Source organism: Quercus suber, unplaced genomic scaffold, assembly GCF_002906115.3.
Source record: "Quercus suber isolate HL8 unplaced genomic scaffold, Cork oak 2.0 scaffold_264, whole genome shotgun sequence".
In the NCBI taxonomy this organism is placed as follows: Eukaryota; Viridiplantae; Streptophyta; class Magnoliopsida; order Fagales; family Fagaceae; genus Quercus; species Quercus suber.
Window position 1 is genome coordinate 92,148 of NW_027069720.1, and position 15,467 is coordinate 107,614.

Here is a 15,467-nt window from a genome sequence, read left to right on the forward strand (position 1 = left end):
GCTTGGGCCTCAAGCCCACCATATATGTGCGCGTGTATTTTTGGGCATTTTACCCCTACAATATAGATTAAAACTTGTGGTGTAAAATTGAACGAGTATTTATATATATATATATATATGGGGTTGAATTCAAGTTACACTTAGTGTAACTCTAAACAATGTTACACCATCCAATATTTTTTAATTAAATGTGACTATTGACAAATCTACCATTAGATTACATTATCTTTATATATTCTCCATACTTATAAAATTTCAAGTAGATCAAAAATTAATTACCATGTCATCAATCAATTGTTAAAATTCAAAATTTTTTAGTTTAAAATAATGAATAAAAGACGGGTATATGGATTAAATAGTAAATAGCATTCGATTGATATAAAAATTGGCATGCATGTTAATAATATATAGAATATGTAATTCAATTGTTAGATTTTTAAAATATTAAAAATTTATCAATTAAGCTATTGGGAACTTATTAAAAATTTAAATTTTGGAAACAATATTTTCTGTTCACGAAATCGGTATATTTTGGAATGTTGTTAGTCCAGAGACTCCAAACACGTCAACACCGGGCCAATTAACGGTGGGCCTTCTTCCTCTTTCGAATAATATTTTTTTTTTCTGAGGATAGTCAATTATCTCTAACCTTTGCAATAAATTGACCGCTTGTACATCCATCACAATCATAACAATGATTAACTGAAACTAAATCATACGTTAATCAAACACGCCTCCTTTATATACTTTATAATCGATCCAAGGACCAACGAAAAAACAAAACACTTTTGTGTATGTTGAATTTCACTAGCAGAGATGATATCATGCATTGCATCAAACATATAGAAAAGATACAATTTAAATCAGTGAATTGAGTTCTTCAATTAAATACAAATGCATAGCTGACCCATTTTCCTCTCCTTTGTGTGTGCTTGTTTCTTAAAAAATTACTAAAACATAAATATTTTTTTTCAAAAATTAAATTTAATAGGAGAACTTAATATAATTAATTCATTACACATAATGCACTTTATCTAAGTTTTAATTATATAGAAAAGTTGAATTTGGTGTCGAGTAAGAATAAACTCATTTCATGATTTAAATTAAACATTAATCTAAATATGTATCGAGTGTCATGTCAATACACTATTAGAAGCAAAAGATAAAATATAAACAAGAAATGAATTTTGTTTTGGCTTTTGTTAATAGGTCCCCATAGACATTCACATTCTCCGAGAAAACATTTATCGCATTTGGATCACACCTCTATTAGAAAGAAGTGAGAAGAGTAAATTTTATTAAAATATAGATTTATTGACAGAAACTTGCTCCGCTGTCAATAAAAATTAGCTCGATCGTAATAGGGCATTCGATATTCGTTAGTCGAACCCCTTTTTTTATAAATTAAAACTGTATAGGATGTGATTTAAGTGAGCGTCTTCTATTTGATTATAATAACACCCTATCCTCTTCACCCTATCCTCTTTGCCCGAAATTCTAAATATAGTTGTGTACCCAGTCTCATCTTATTTTTTTATATCATTCCCCCTATTCCAATGCAAGATGTATATATTCACTCTTTCACATTGTAGGCTGTGGGTAATAAGATAGTGAGAAAGCGGATATAATTGACTAGTGAGTGTAGATTGATCGAACGGTGGAGAGAGAGAGGAGGAGGTGCACGTGAGAGGGAGGAAAACAAAGCAAAACACAGAGCGAAGAGAGAGAAAGTGGCTGGACCTGGACACTGGACCCTCCGAGAAAAACTCACTGGAAGTGACTTTTGTTTGCTACTCCCGAGGTCTCTGTCTCTCAATAGTGAGTGGTAGTGGACACACAAAACACCCAACACTGTGCGCACCAACCTCCACTGTCTAAGGAGATCACACACACACACACACACACACACACACAACACTTCCAGCTTCAAACTCTAATAAGCCCCCTTTTTTTTATTATTTTCAGCTCCTCTCTTTTTTTTTTTTTTTGAAAGTTACTTCTCAAAACACAAAAAGCAACTGAATTTTAAATAATAATAAAAACATTTTAGCTTTTGCTTTGGAGATTTTGAAGTTAGTTACTTAGTTAAGTTAAGTTGAGTGTTTACATATAAATGTGAAAAGACTTTTCAGAATGGATCCGCCGGCGATGATGAACGAAGGGTCGTCGTATAACTTGGCGGAGATCTGGCAGCTTCCGCCGATGAATGGCGGCGGCGGAATGGTGATGGGGCTGAGTAGGCCTCAGTTCGGCGATGTAAACGGTGCGACGAATCGGGAAGTTTCGGGTAACGATCCGATGAGTTTGGACCAGCGAGGTGTTCATGGCGGCAATGGCGGTGGGTCGAGGAAGCGGCGTGATTTGGAGGACGATTCTTCCAACTCCAATGGCGCGGTATTTGCTTCAAATTTCATGAAATTTTTTCTTTGATTCAATGATATTGATTATTGATCTCAAAACGTTCCTAGTCACTAATTTAGTAGTCAGTCAATCTTAGTGGACCCAAAAATGTTGGGACTAAAGCTTGGTTTTTGTCCTTATTGTTTGTTATAAGGAATGGTAGAGATTAAAACACTTGAAAGTAGATAGTTATGTCTGAAATACCATGAAATTTGTTTTTATTCAGTAATGAAATTGAAATGTTGAGTTTGGTGAAGATGGGTTTTTAATTTTTTTTTTTTTGTGGGTGCTAAATTTTTGGGGCAGAATGATTGTGAGGGAAAGCGGCTGAAAACGCCGGGAAGTGGAGATGAGAATCTTGATTCAAAAGCTGAGGCAGAACCCAGTTCAGGCAAGCATGTGGAACAGAATACTCAGACCCCGCCGGAGCCGCCTAAGCAAGACTACATCCACGTACGAGCAAGAAGGGGTCAAGCTACTGATAGCCACAGTTTAGCAGAAAGAGTAATTTCACTGAAATCCTCTTTAATTTTACTGTTTGTAAAATTTGTGATTTTAATTGTTCTTTGAAGTGAGTGTAATGGTCAAGACATTGATATAAGGCGAGTTAAGATCCAGATACATGACACAATCTGTTATTTACAAATATGTATATGTTACAATCATGTTAGAGTTAGTTGGGGCAATTGATGTAGTTAACAGTTGATTGCATATAAAGCTATTAAACGAGTTTTGCTGATTAGACCCATTTGGTGGACAGGCTAGACGAGAAAAGATAAGTGAGAGGATGAAAATTCTCCAGGATCTGGTCCCGGGTTGTAATAAGGTATGGTATTGGTATTACTTGAAATTTAATCGTTCTCTAATTTGCCAATCAGGTTCTAGTTCATTAGAATAGATGTACTGTACAGTGTCCAGTGAAAAAGTTTTTGTAAAGTTTAAGTTCCATTTCATCTTAAGCTATTTATTTGTATGGCCAAAAATATGATAACCTAATCAGTGACCCAGTCGACTTGTTACCGTATATTCTGTATCAGTTGTTTTGGCTTTTGATATTTATGTTCAGTTTCCTTTTAATATGGTAATTTTCCAGAAAGACTGTTCACTGAATAGGCTTTTAAATTCAGGTTATTGGCAAAGCACTGGTCCTTGATGAGATAATAAATTACATCCAATCACTACAGCATCAGGTTGAGGTAAGAGTCCTTTGATTGATTTAAATTGTTGCACTTATTACTGTTATTTCTTTCGCTTACTAAATCTGAAGTTGAGCCTTATAAAAGTTTACTGGATTTTACAGTTCTTGTCAATGAAGCTAGAAGCAGTTAATACAAGAATGACCCCTGGACTTGAAGTGTTTCCTTCTAAAGATGTAAGTCCTAATTATATGTAAAGATATTGGAGTTTATTTTAATCCTCTATATAATGTATTTCTCTTGGAATGAGAGTATAGGTATAACATTTTCGATTTCTTACTTGCAAATTGTCTTTTATGTTGCTTTTGATGTATCAGATTATGCACTAGAGCTTGTTTTCTTTTCTTTAACCCTTTGAATTACAACTCACTTTCTCTAAAAGAATAAATCCATGTACTCTAGCTGAACCATGCACCATATGTCTCTGCTTTAAATGGTCATGTCACTTTTTTTGATTTTGCAAATTCCTGATGGAACTTTTGGTCAGTTTCATTAGAATGGAATTTTTCTAAATATAATTTAGGAATGGGTTGGTTGAGCATTATTTATTTGTTTAATTCACTATTAGTTTCTTTATTGATAATAGTTTTTCCTCTTTTTCCAAGAACCGTGACTCTTATAACAAAATAATTTGGTGTTTCAGTTTGGTCAACAGACATTTGATACTTCTGGCATGGCATTTGGTTCACAAGCCCCAAGGGAGTACACCCGCAGTTCATCACCAGAGTGGTTGCACATGCAGGTTGGTGGTGGTTTTGAAAGAACAACGTAGTCTATGAAGTCCTCATTCAGACCAAAAGAAAAGGGAAACCAAAAACAAACAAAAGTCCTTGTTGATTGGTAATAAAAGCATTAAGAGGCAATGCTTACTCCTTCAGTAGTTGTCAAAGAATATAACCCATATACCACAATATGTTAAATCAAAAAGAGACACATAAGGCATGGAGCTCTGGTTGCTATCTGTAAGACTGCTTTAAGTTATCATCTGAACAAACTCCGTTTGTTTGTGTGTTGGAATATCAATTCTTTTCCTTCATATATCTTTTAGCAGGCTTCACCATTGTCTCTGTACTAATACCCAAACATAACCTCTTAGAATGAGTATTGTTCTTGTGAAAGAATGTTGCTTGTTCAGAATTTCTAATGCTTACATTGTGTAAACCTTGTTATAAGATGCTGTTTGCTAAGAAGCTGTATCCTTTAATAAATTAAGCAAGTCTAATGCTATGCATTTTGGAGGTCCCAACCGAGTTCTTAAAATAGGATTTTTCTTTCATGTTAAAAGGTTTGGCATGAGTTTTTGCTGAAGTTTTTCTTTTTGGTTTTCTCGAAAATAAAGATCATATTATGCAGTACAAGCACATCGAATAATAGGAATATTATTGATATTAGGAATCTGCTTTTATGCAGAATCTATCTTATGAAACCTAATGTCTTTAACGTCCTATTGTGTTTGTGGAATCAACTTTAGGTAAAATGACCTTTTAAACTGCTAGACTTTTATTTTTTCTCAATCATCATGCTGAAAGCGAATATGAAACTAATTCTCTGTAGAAAAAAAAATATAACCCTGGAGTTCGCTAATTTATTGTTAAGAAATGATAGTTGTGGAGGGAGAATTAATTTGGTGTAACAAGCAAGGCACTAGTAGCTAGGAGCAACATGTGAACTGATGAACTTTTCTTTGAAATTACTCCACAATCAAAATGTGCTGGTTGACTGAATTCTGCACTTGACACCCCACAGTATACCATACACAAAATGGCCCCCAAGTATAGAGTATAGACCATGAAAAGGGAAGTCTTCCCAAGGGTTTGGTGTAACAAGAATAGAAGCCGAAAATGACCCTTTTAACAGACACATCTCCATGTTGTTGGATACTTGGATATATAACAAGATTTTCAGTTTGATTTTTAAATGATCAATTCATGAATCATATTGCAACTCCTCCCCCACACACGCACACACACACCTCTCTGTTTTCTTTTGCTTTCCCCCACAGTTGAATTGTTGAAAATGAGCTCAAGCAAAATGTGACACTAACAGTAGTTTCTGCAATTGCCTAGTGTGTCCTTGTCTCCTTGGCCAATTCATTAGCACCATACGAATCACATCAACCAAAATTGGTTAATTGGGTGAAGTTGAGCATGAACTCAGTGAACACAATTCTTTTACAAATTCGCAATGTCATGCATTTGAAGTGGACCAGCCACAAACTTAGTTTAAAATCTATTTGCAAGAGGGTAAATGAACCATTGTACTAACAAATAAACTAGTACGCAGTTTGAATCGCTTCCTACTCAATTTTACATTTCCTTTCACATATACGCAAGAACTGGAGGCAACAATGAAAAGGTTGAATATTTTGTAGTAGTCATGTAGCATTTTGTGGAGAGAGAGCTTTCAAAGCCATTCTGTGAGGTAATTCAGAAAAAAGAGTGCTTTCCACCAATAGTGAAAATTATGTTACTGACTATGCTGTAGCAAAAGAACTTCCACCCTTGTTAAAATTATTGCCACTTGATTGGAAATAAGAAATGGTGGCCCAAATCACACGTAGAAACAGGATCACCACAAACACAGTGCCTCCAAGAGTGCAGACCACCTGCAATCAATAACTTGTCAGTTGTCTGCTCTTTTCATCTATCACAACATGTCCATTCATCAGTCGATTCAGAATGCTGAAAACAGCTGGGTTAAGAATAAGTCTACCCGGGAAATTATCCAATTGCTTTTGAATTATGGAAAACATGTTTTAAAGTAAAAAAAAAAATATATATATATATATATATATAATAGAAAATTGTTGTATATAGAGGTATATACATGGATATGTTATAATAATGATATTTGAGTTTGGAGAATATTGTTTCATAAAATTGATAAAGTGAAAATTCAAGTTCTGAAATTTTCTAAATGAAAGTTCAAGTTCTGAAATTTTTTAAGTGAAAATTTGAAATTCAGTATTTTCGATCGGTTGAAATTTTTGCTCGATCGGTTGAAATGATGAGGAAATCTATCTTGAAGTCTCTGTCTATTTCAATCGATGCTCGATTCATGTTCTATCAATCGAAAAGAGCATTCAATCGATTGAAAGGAACTCTCGATCGATCGAGACTCATAAAACTGTATTTTCTACAGAATTTTCAGTAACTGTTTTGAATGTTTGAAAATGTTTCAAGCATTGTAAATGGTTTAATGAAATATTTTAACTCTACATACGTGTTTTTTGGTTAAATATAACCCTATGAGTATAAAGAGAAGTTTATGTTCACTTAAAAAAAGTCTATCACCCTAAAATAGTAAGTTACAAAGAAACATATATAAGAAATCTTGTGGTTATTTTTCAGAATTGCTATTCGTAGAACCCAACAACTTGGTTGTATTATGGAGACAAGTTTGCGATAACTCTTTAACAACAATAGTGTAGAGGCAAATATTGTCTAAGAAAAATGATATTATACCTCCAAGTTATCTATTTTTTATTTGTCTTTTGTATAGACATTGTTCTTCCATCATTAATTTGTGTAATGACTCCTACAAAAATAATGTTAGGTAAGGAAAGGAAAGGAGCATATTTAAGAGCTTGTTCCATCATCAAAAGATTTCAACATATCCAACAATTGTGACAATGTTGTAACCTACAATGACTGATTTCATATCCATACGTGAAAGTATTTTGCTGAACGCATAAAACAGTTAATGGGATTTAACTATTCAAATCTAGTTATGGAAAAGGTATACCTCAAGAAGTGCTTTAACAATTGAAAGTGAAGCCAAAAGTAGAACGCCATCAACTGCAAAAGACACCTGATTTCCGATGCAAGATTAGAATATAAAATTAGCATTGTTTTTTAAGATTACTCCAGCAGCAATCTTTAAACAATCTTTCACATGCAGGCTGTTAGTGAAGGATATAGATTCTACACTGGAGGAAAGTTAGCTAATAAATGGGGATACAATGGGAGTTTGTTGTGTGTCTTTTGCAGGAGTCAAATGCAAGCTCATGATTATCTGCACTTGAGTGTTCATTTACTCTTTAAGAATTAATTGGCAGCAAGTGATGAAGTGGTTGCTAAAGGAGCGTATAGCTGGATACATGTCTTGCAATAGGGTATTCACAAGCTGAAAGGTGAAAGCCTCAAAGTAACCCTCAGCAAACTGGCATGGGATGTACTGTTTACCATTCATGGATACAAATTACAAAGAAGTGCTTGAGTGCATATAATGGTAAAGTCCTTACGAAGGAGTTCTACAATTAATTAGAGATGATTATAGACTTAGACTGGGGTCTTATAGAAGTATTAAGAACTATCCAAAATAGAGGTTTATGTGGTAGATGGAAGATTTCATTCTGTTTCTTAAGGTGTTAGTATTACCATGCTGCTTTTAGTTTGGGGGTGCAGTTCTGGTTGTTTATCCTTTTTTGTTTCAGTTAAGTCTCCTAAATTTTGGCCCAACTCAAGAACTTTTGGTTCCAGTATTCATGTCAAACAGTCCGACAAGAAGTGCCTATGTCAACAAATTGAGTTTTAATAAACCCAAGCCATATGCATCCACAACAACTCACAAGTGAATGTAGTCAATAAACCAGAGACTTAACCTCATATGCTCACATAATGCATGTCACAGTTGAACAATACCCTATATGTGTTCATTTGTTCACCCTGCACTTAACATTCCTCTATTTGCATGCATTAATTTATGCATAAATCCTACCTCGTGAACAGGGCGTTAAAAATTACCAGCAGCTTCCCCAAAAAAAAAAAAAATGCTAGTGAAATTTTGAAATCACATCTTTCAATAGGTATTAGACTACCCAATATAACCAGCCATGTTAATTGGACCTTTTGTTTTGTAAAAATGGATTGAATGTAACTAAGTTAATATGCCTTGACTTGAGTACCCATCAGTGATTCAGTATGTCGTTGGGGTCATATGATCAGTAGTTGACTTGGTACATACAACTTGTTTCTATTGGACTTGTGCCCCTTCTAATTAATTATTGTAAGGTTTGAACTTTTTAACTCTGATATATCCATGATAGGTGGATGTTCATAAGGTTAGGTCAACCCTATTTATCTCTCTTGAGGGTGACCTGATAAACTGTGTGCCGAGTACGCTATACTGCGTTTAATTTATTCATGTTTGTTCATAGTGTCTAGAGGTACGTGACTAAACCGTTCCCCTTAATTCTTAAAAATTCTATTAAGACATAAGAGCAATAAAAAATGATAAAATATGTAACTTTGAAAATACATACTTAAAAAGTACAACGAACACTAAACAAAGCTCAAAGGCAATGAACTTTTGATCAATTGACACTTCCTAGTATTTTCAACGGAGAAGTCTAGATTTAAATAGAGAACAATTACCAGCTGAGCCGGTATTTGGGCCGGCAAAACAGAGCGAGAGGCCTTCTTGGCACGCTTGGAAACCTTCCTTAACGTGCTTTGCAAGAACCTTATTAACAAATCAACACTGCTTTCTGTATCTTCCTCATCACTTTCATCATCCTCTACCAACCCATGATCACCCTCGAAGAAGAAATCTCCATCAATTTCCTCAGCTTCCACTTCACTAGCTGCACTGCTGTTCAGCTGAAAAACACACACTGAGTCAAACTCCTAGTTCCTAATAACTGAGTTATAGTGTCTATGTGTGCATGTTAAAGAGAGAGGGATAGGGAGACCTTGCTGTGACAAATATTGCTGATTATGTTGGGCTTCAAACTAGGGGTTTGGATGTGGTGTGGTAATGGGAAATGTGCACACGGTGAGAGCGATGAGTGGAGGGGTGTGACGTTGAGGTTGATCAACGAGGATAATGTTGCTGTTCCTGCCATTAGCTTTAGGATTTGCAAGTGGCATTGCCATTTTTCAGTATGTGTTCTTGGGCTGGGTTTTTAGCCCAACTACTTACAAAAGAAGAAAGGGTTAAGGGAGACAGTGATGAAGCCCAACCCAGTAAAAAACTAATTCAGCCCTTTGAGCTGTGATGAGGCTCAACATGAAGTCCATAACAAGCCTCTCTCTCTCTCTCTCTCTCTCCTTAGGATTTAGGAAAGAAAGAAAGAAAAATAATTTAGAAAGTACAGTTTAGCAGTCAATTTGGTCTATATTATTTTTAACTTGTAGTCAATTTTAATTAATGAGTTAACGCCTTAATGGTATGAACTAAATTGAGTGCATGTTGAATGTAACACAAACTAAATTTACTGTTATAAAAATGTAGAGATCAAACTGACAGCAATCCCAAAATGCAAGGACTAAAACAATACTTTTTTTTTTTAATTGTATGACATTATTTTAAGAAAAGTGCTAGGTCTGCAACATTTTTATAATATTTTTACAACAAATAAAAAATGATAAAGTGAGTTACAATTAGCTCAACAGTAAAGTTTCTTATAGTTGAATAAGAGATCTAGGGTTCAATTCCCACATACACCAAAATCGATTGATGTCTTGGTTTAATAATAAAGAGCTATTATCAGGAGTGGTTGCTATAGGTTGAAACTTTTTCAAAAAAAAATCATAAATGATAAATTATTACTAGTTCTAATTTGAACCTATTACTTAAATTAATTTTTTTTTTTTTTGAGAAACGACCTAATTACTTTTCAACTCACTAATAACAATTAGTAACAATCTATCACTTAAAATTTGTTATGAAAATATTGTGCACGTCACATTTCTAACATTTCTCATATTTTAATCATTCCCTAAGTATTTCCACATGTGACCCATTTAAGATCAGTACAACACTGTCTTAATCATGTCTCCCAAAATATTTATAAGCCAAATTGTTTGGAATTGACTTCAGGTGGCCTTTTTTAGAACTTCATTATTGGCTTAGAGCTCATATATAATAAATGGTACTTAGGGTCTGTTTAGATACTGTTTATTTTGTTGAAACTGAAAATTTATTACTAAAAATAATGTAGATAAAAGTAAAAGTTAGTTGAAATAGTATAGCGGGGCTCATAAATAATACCAAAAAGTGCAATGAGCTCATAAATAGTAAGAAAAATAAGTTAAATAGTAAAATAATTTTAATTTTTTATTTGTATTGAAACACATACTTGATTTCAAATGGAACATCATAAATTGACAGATATGACACAACCTTGTTTTTATTTTGGCAACAAAGCAAATCAATGGCATAAACGGTTTACAAATTAGCAAATCAATAAGCCAAAAAAATTGCTAGCCTACGATGTTTCCTTGGCATTGTGTCTGCTGGTATTTGAGCAAAATTCACAATGAAAATTGAATTTCCAATCCTATCCAACCCTCCTAGAAGGTTGGAGACAAATATCTAACGTGCGCGTGTACATCGTGAACTGCACCCAAACGCACTTTGCCAAGTCCATCACGTCGTCTATTGGAGTGTAGAACAATTTTCGGAACCACTTTCCCACGTGCCAATGCGCACGTTAGCAACAGAAATTTTCTGCAAAGCGAAGGGTCCCAAGCATAATAACGACGCCGTTGAAAGAAATAAAGTATAAAACTTCTCTCCGAAGCTTCTTCTCCTCTCTGCTACTGTGCTACCGACCTAATATACACCGCGCGTAACGCATCGCGTCCGTTTCACGTCTAAAACATTATTACAGCCAGCCGCCCAATCGATTGAATTTTTTCAACTAATTGTTAATTGAGAATACAAAAATTATTAATTTTATTACTTTATCTCTATATCTCTATATATTAATAGAATTTAGAAGGTTAGGTTTTTTTTTTTTAAATACTCCTAATTTAATGAACTTATCCTTATTTCCAAAACATAAAAATGAAGTTAAAATCATAAATTGATAACAAATTTTATTTAAAAAAAAAAAAAAAACCTACCCACGTTTATAAACTACCTCATGTTCTATAAAACTTCACACTACCTCATGTACACAACCAAAACTACCCCCATGTTCCTATTAAAAAAACTACCCCATGTTCTCAAAAAAAAAAAAAAAAAACTACAAAAAAAGAGCCTCATTGCATGCACAAAATGTGCGTGATGAGGCTAGTTATTATTAACGACTTGTACTTGCTATAATTCCACTTAATATTTTCAATAGACACAAATTTTAATAAATCCACACTTGGATTACAATTTTTTTCTTATATTATTTATCTTTACAAATTTTCAGAAGATCAAAGATCACTAGTTATGTCTTTAATCAAATGTTTATATTTCAAAATTTTGTGATCTAAAATTATACATAAAAAATAAGTGTATGAATCAAATAGTAAATAACATCTAATTAACATGAAATTTGATACGTGTGTTAAAAACACTAGTCTCTGAGCACATGCATGATAAATGTTATTTAGAGCATTTATTATAATTTGGATTACTACATTCTCTCAATCACAAAAAAAAAAAAACTAGGGTGTGATGATTATCATATGTGGAGAAATAATTATTTCATCACACCCTAGATTTTTTGTGATTGGAAAATGTAATGTGGGGTCTAATTTGGCAGCCCAAGCCCAAGAAGGATGGGTTACGAGCCCGATGACCCAAGACAATGAATTTGTAGAGAGTGGGCGAAAGAGCTGGGCTGGATGTGAATTAAACAGTGATTGATTATAATGTTTAAGGATTCATTGACACAAGATCATGCTCATCTTCCTTGACAAATGTCTGTCCGAAGAGGTATGTTATTGAATGAAAGATGATTACAACTCTTGGAGCTACAGTAAAATTATCTAATTCTTCTTTCCACCTTTTTTCCGATCCCTCTTATCAAAGACCTCTTCTGCTTATATAGCACCCTTTCCCATTATCTTCATCGTCCACTTGTTTTTCATCTAAGCATCCACTTGAGTGCATGTCCCATCAGGTATTCTCTTTATCTCTCCGTGAGTGGTAGTAGCTGAGATTACACTGTTCAGGGTCTTCTCCACATTAATGCGGTCAGAAAAGCAGCTGCAGTGCATTTAATGTGATGGTAGCAGCTTTTCCTTGAGATATTTCTTCGTCCTTATCATACCCAGGTATGCCCAGAGCTTATCTTTGTCGTTGGGATTGTCANGACGGGGCCCCAGCCCAATAGGTATGTCTGGGCTTTTACCCCCCACAGTAATAATCCGAAATTGTAATAATGTTTTAAATCAACTCTTACCCAAAAAATAGAAGAGCCTCACGTGCGTGCTCAGAGGCTAGTTTTTTTAAAAAAACTTATTGTCATCATTTTCCATTCATCCCAATTCGAGGTTTATGCATTTGTCCAATAATATGGTTTTTTTTTTTTTTGTTGATTTAAGGTAAATATTTGGGCAATTAACTTAGACGTGGTAAAGTTAGGGTAGTAAAATTAGGGTAATTAACTTAATTTCTATCTTTTTCTTAATATTTAAAAGTAATATTATTCTCTTATATTTTGATTTTATATTGTTATAATATTCTAAAAAAGTTGTGAATTTTTGTGACACAGTTTGATTTCAAATCCTAATCTTTTATCTGTGTAGTTGAAAAATATCATCTTCTCTACGCGCAAATAATAGATCAACAACCATAGCTAAACTATAGGTGCAACCAAATATATATATATATATATGCCTTGAATTTCATAGCAAAATCAAATAATCGATTAAACTTCCAAATTCCAAATGGAGTAATAGTAACTCTAAGAACTAAACCAAATGCTCATAGTAGTACAAATTTAAATTGAAAAATTAATATAAATTTTAAAAACTAAGAACTATCTACTATGACTATAGCAAATCACTGACTCCCTTCCATCTCTCTCACCGCTATTAACGCTAACAGTTATGTCATTGATGATCAGCTACAACACTGCCCAGGTTCAACATCTTTGGAGACAACGTTGGCTTCGTTTTAAAAATGGGTCTCTCACCTGAGAAATAATAAGAAAAATTTTAGACGTTTGCAAACCAAATATTTTTTACAAACACCTAGAGCACGTATTTAACCACAAAAGCAACGGACATAACCCACCACATTCCCCAAATTATGAAATGCAAAATATAAAAGGAAAAAAATGAAGAACAATCAAACATGAAGAAGAAAAAGAATAGGATGAAGAGAGAGAACCACTTAAAATAATTAGGGAATGCCTTTTATCATCTATAATATACAATATCAACTAATTAGTCAATAATTTCAAACCGATAACCACAAAAAAAAAAAAAAGAGAGATAAAAATATATATCATTTCCATACTTTGAAAAAGAATTCACACCAAAGTGAAACAATTAGAGAAAATATTTTTAAAAAAGAACCATTACCGCAAAATTAAAAGCAAATAGATATTAAAGAGACTGAAAAAAAAAAAAATAAGAAGAGGTTGTTCAGTGGGAGGATATTACCAATTACCAAAGTCAAGTAGATGAGCGGATTCATAATGGCTCTAGATCTAGACTCTAGAGTGGCAATAGAAAAGAAGAATGGCCAAGATATGCTTCCTCTCCCCACTAGCCAAATCTCTTTTTGGCAGCCTCTTCTTCTCTCCACCTAAAAACAAAATATATATAGATACAGGATAAAAAGAGATGAGAAGAAAGTGCATTTGTTTATATAAAATTTGTTAGAGAAGAAAGTCCAGTTATTTTGCGATATAGCTGCATAATAACTGATCAATAGTGGCTAGCGGAGAAAGTGTGAACTGCGAAGAAACTGATGAAAAATGTATTTTACAATGAATTTGGTTTACAATTTGTTGTAAAAGGGGAAAAAATTTTGAGTTTAGTAATTGTATAAGTGGAAAATGAGGTTGGGAAATTAAAAGCAATTTTTTAGGAGTGAAACATGGTAAATCTAATCGGTCAAAAAAAGGGAGAAAATGATTTTGTTAATTTAAAAAGTTGAAAATGTTCAATCAAAAAAAAAAAAAAAAAGTGGAAAGTTATCCCCAAAAAAAAGTGGAAAACTAACATGAGAGAGAAATGGAGAAGTGAGAGAAAAACTGTTTTTTATTTTATTTTAATTTAGCTAAAAATTAGGAATTTTTAAATTACTAATTTTACACGTCTAACCCTATAATTTAAGCCTTAGAAACAGATGAATTTGAAGGTATTTTAGGCATAAAAATTGAGAAATCTCAATAGGGGAAGCCCTTAAATAGTAGTATAGATAGATAAAGAACATGCAATCCAAGGTTATGTTTGGTAACCATTTTTGTTTTCTATTTTCAAAATTTGTTTTTGGAAATATAAAGAAAAAAAAATTTCTTGTATTTTTGAAATCAAAAACATGTTTGGTTAGTCGAAATTAAAAAGATAGTTTTTTGAAAAAAAAAAATATATATATATATATATATGTATATATTAAAATATATTGTTATTACGATTTGAACTTTAATGTTAACTCATTAAATGAGACAGATTCATTAAATTAAATGTATGTTTTCATTGACTTTTGAAAATTAGAAACTAAAAATAGCATTTTACATGTTTTTAGTTTCCTTCTCAAATTGAGTTTTGAAAATAGTTTTTGTTTTTTGTCATTTTGAATTGCCAAACAAGTTTTTTAGTTCAAAAATAGAAAATTGTTTTGAAAACAGAAAATAAGGGGAAAAACAATTACCAAACGTACCCTTAGATTTTCAAAATATGTAATTATGCATTTTTTTTAAGTGAAAATTGTAGCCTTATACTACAACTAAACTTGATTTTTTAACCCATTTGGTATATATATATATATATATATATATATATATATATATCTATATATGTATGTATGGAACCTCGTGTGGTATTTACAATTACTTTATTAGATTATTTATTTATTTATTATTATTATTATAGAGTTCCAACCCTAATATATATATATATATATAAAAGGCCAATCAGGCAATAAAATGAAGAAAGTTGAGTAGTAGAAAGGTCAATTACGTTATTATAAAAAATA

At 32.9% G+C, this 15,467-nt stretch overlaps 2 protein-coding genes across 5 annotated transcripts; one reads left to right on the forward strand and one right to left on the reverse strand.

The window, feature by feature from the left end:
- Positions 1-1,611: 1,611 nt before the first annotated feature.
- LOC112007492 (transcription factor BHLH089) lies at positions 1,612-4,842 on the forward strand. Of its 2 annotated transcripts, none has more exons than XM_024039850.2 (6): positions 1,612-2,394; positions 2,707-2,904; positions 3,161-3,226; positions 3,528-3,596; positions 3,701-3,772; positions 4,252-4,842. In XM_024039850.2, the coding sequence occupies exons 1-6, from the start codon at positions 2,134-2,136 to the stop codon at positions 4,366-4,368; spliced, it is 783 nt and encodes a 260-aa protein (XP_023895618.1). In that variant the 5' UTR covers positions 1,612-2,133; the 3' UTR covers positions 4,369-4,842. The 2 variants fall into 2 exon arrangements, with proteins under 2 accessions (XP_023895618.1, XP_065637399.1); XM_065781327.1 differs by having other exon boundaries at positions 1,620-2,394; positions 4,240-4,842.
- A 920-nt stretch (positions 4,843-5,762) lies between these two features.
- Positions 5,763-9,442, reverse strand: LOC112007491 (protein SHORT HYPOCOTYL IN WHITE LIGHT 1). 3 transcript variants are annotated; one of them, XM_024039845.2, is made up of 5 exons: positions 9,289-9,442; positions 8,972-9,196; positions 7,341-7,406; positions 7,061-7,133; positions 6,089-6,201 (listed from the first exon to the last, which is right to left on the reverse strand). In XM_024039845.2, the coding sequence occupies exons 1-4, from the start codon at positions 9,439-9,441 to the stop codon at positions 7,068-7,070; spliced, it is 510 nt and encodes a 169-aa protein (XP_023895613.1). In that variant the 5' UTR covers position 9,442; the 3' UTR covers positions 6,089-6,201; positions 7,061-7,067. The 3 variants fall into 3 exon arrangements, with proteins under 3 accessions (XP_023895612.1, XP_023895614.1, XP_023895613.1); XM_024039844.2 differs by lacking the exon at positions 7,061-7,133 and having other exon boundaries at positions 5,763-6,201; XM_024039846.2 differs by lacking the exons at positions 7,061-7,133; positions 7,341-7,406 and having other exon boundaries at positions 5,763-6,201.
- Between the last annotated feature and the right edge of the window lie 6,025 nt (positions 9,443-15,467).

What these genes read in the sequence shown, in the direction of transcription:
- LOC112007492 (XM_065781327.1), top strand. Translation starts at nt 2,134, where the DNA reads ATGGATCCGCCGGCGATGATGAACGAAGGGTCGTCGTATAACTTGGCG. An exon ending in CACTACAGCATCAGGTTGAG is followed by an intron (nt 3,597 to 3,700) that starts GTAAGAGTCCTT and finishes TGGATTTTACAG; the next exon opens with TTCTTGTCAATGAAGCTAGA. An exon ending in AAGTGTTTCCTTCTAAAGAT is followed by an intron (nt 3,773 to 4,239) that starts GTAAGTCCTAAT and finishes TTGGTGTTTCAG; the next exon opens with TTTGGTCAACAGACATTTGA.
- LOC112007491 (XM_024039844.2), bottom strand. Translation starts at nt 9,441, where the DNA reads ATGGCAGGAACAGCAACATTATCCTCGTTGATCAACCTCAACGTCACA. An exon ending in GCAATATTTGTCACAGCAAG is followed by an intron (nt 9,197 to 9,288) that starts GTCTCCCTATCC and finishes TGTGTTTTTCAG; the next exon opens with CTGAACAGCAGTGCAGCTAG. An exon ending in TTGTTAAAGCACTTCTTGAG is followed by an intron (nt 6,202 to 7,340) that starts GTATACCTTTTC and finishes TATTGATTGCAG; the next exon opens with GTGGTCTGCACTCTTGGAGG.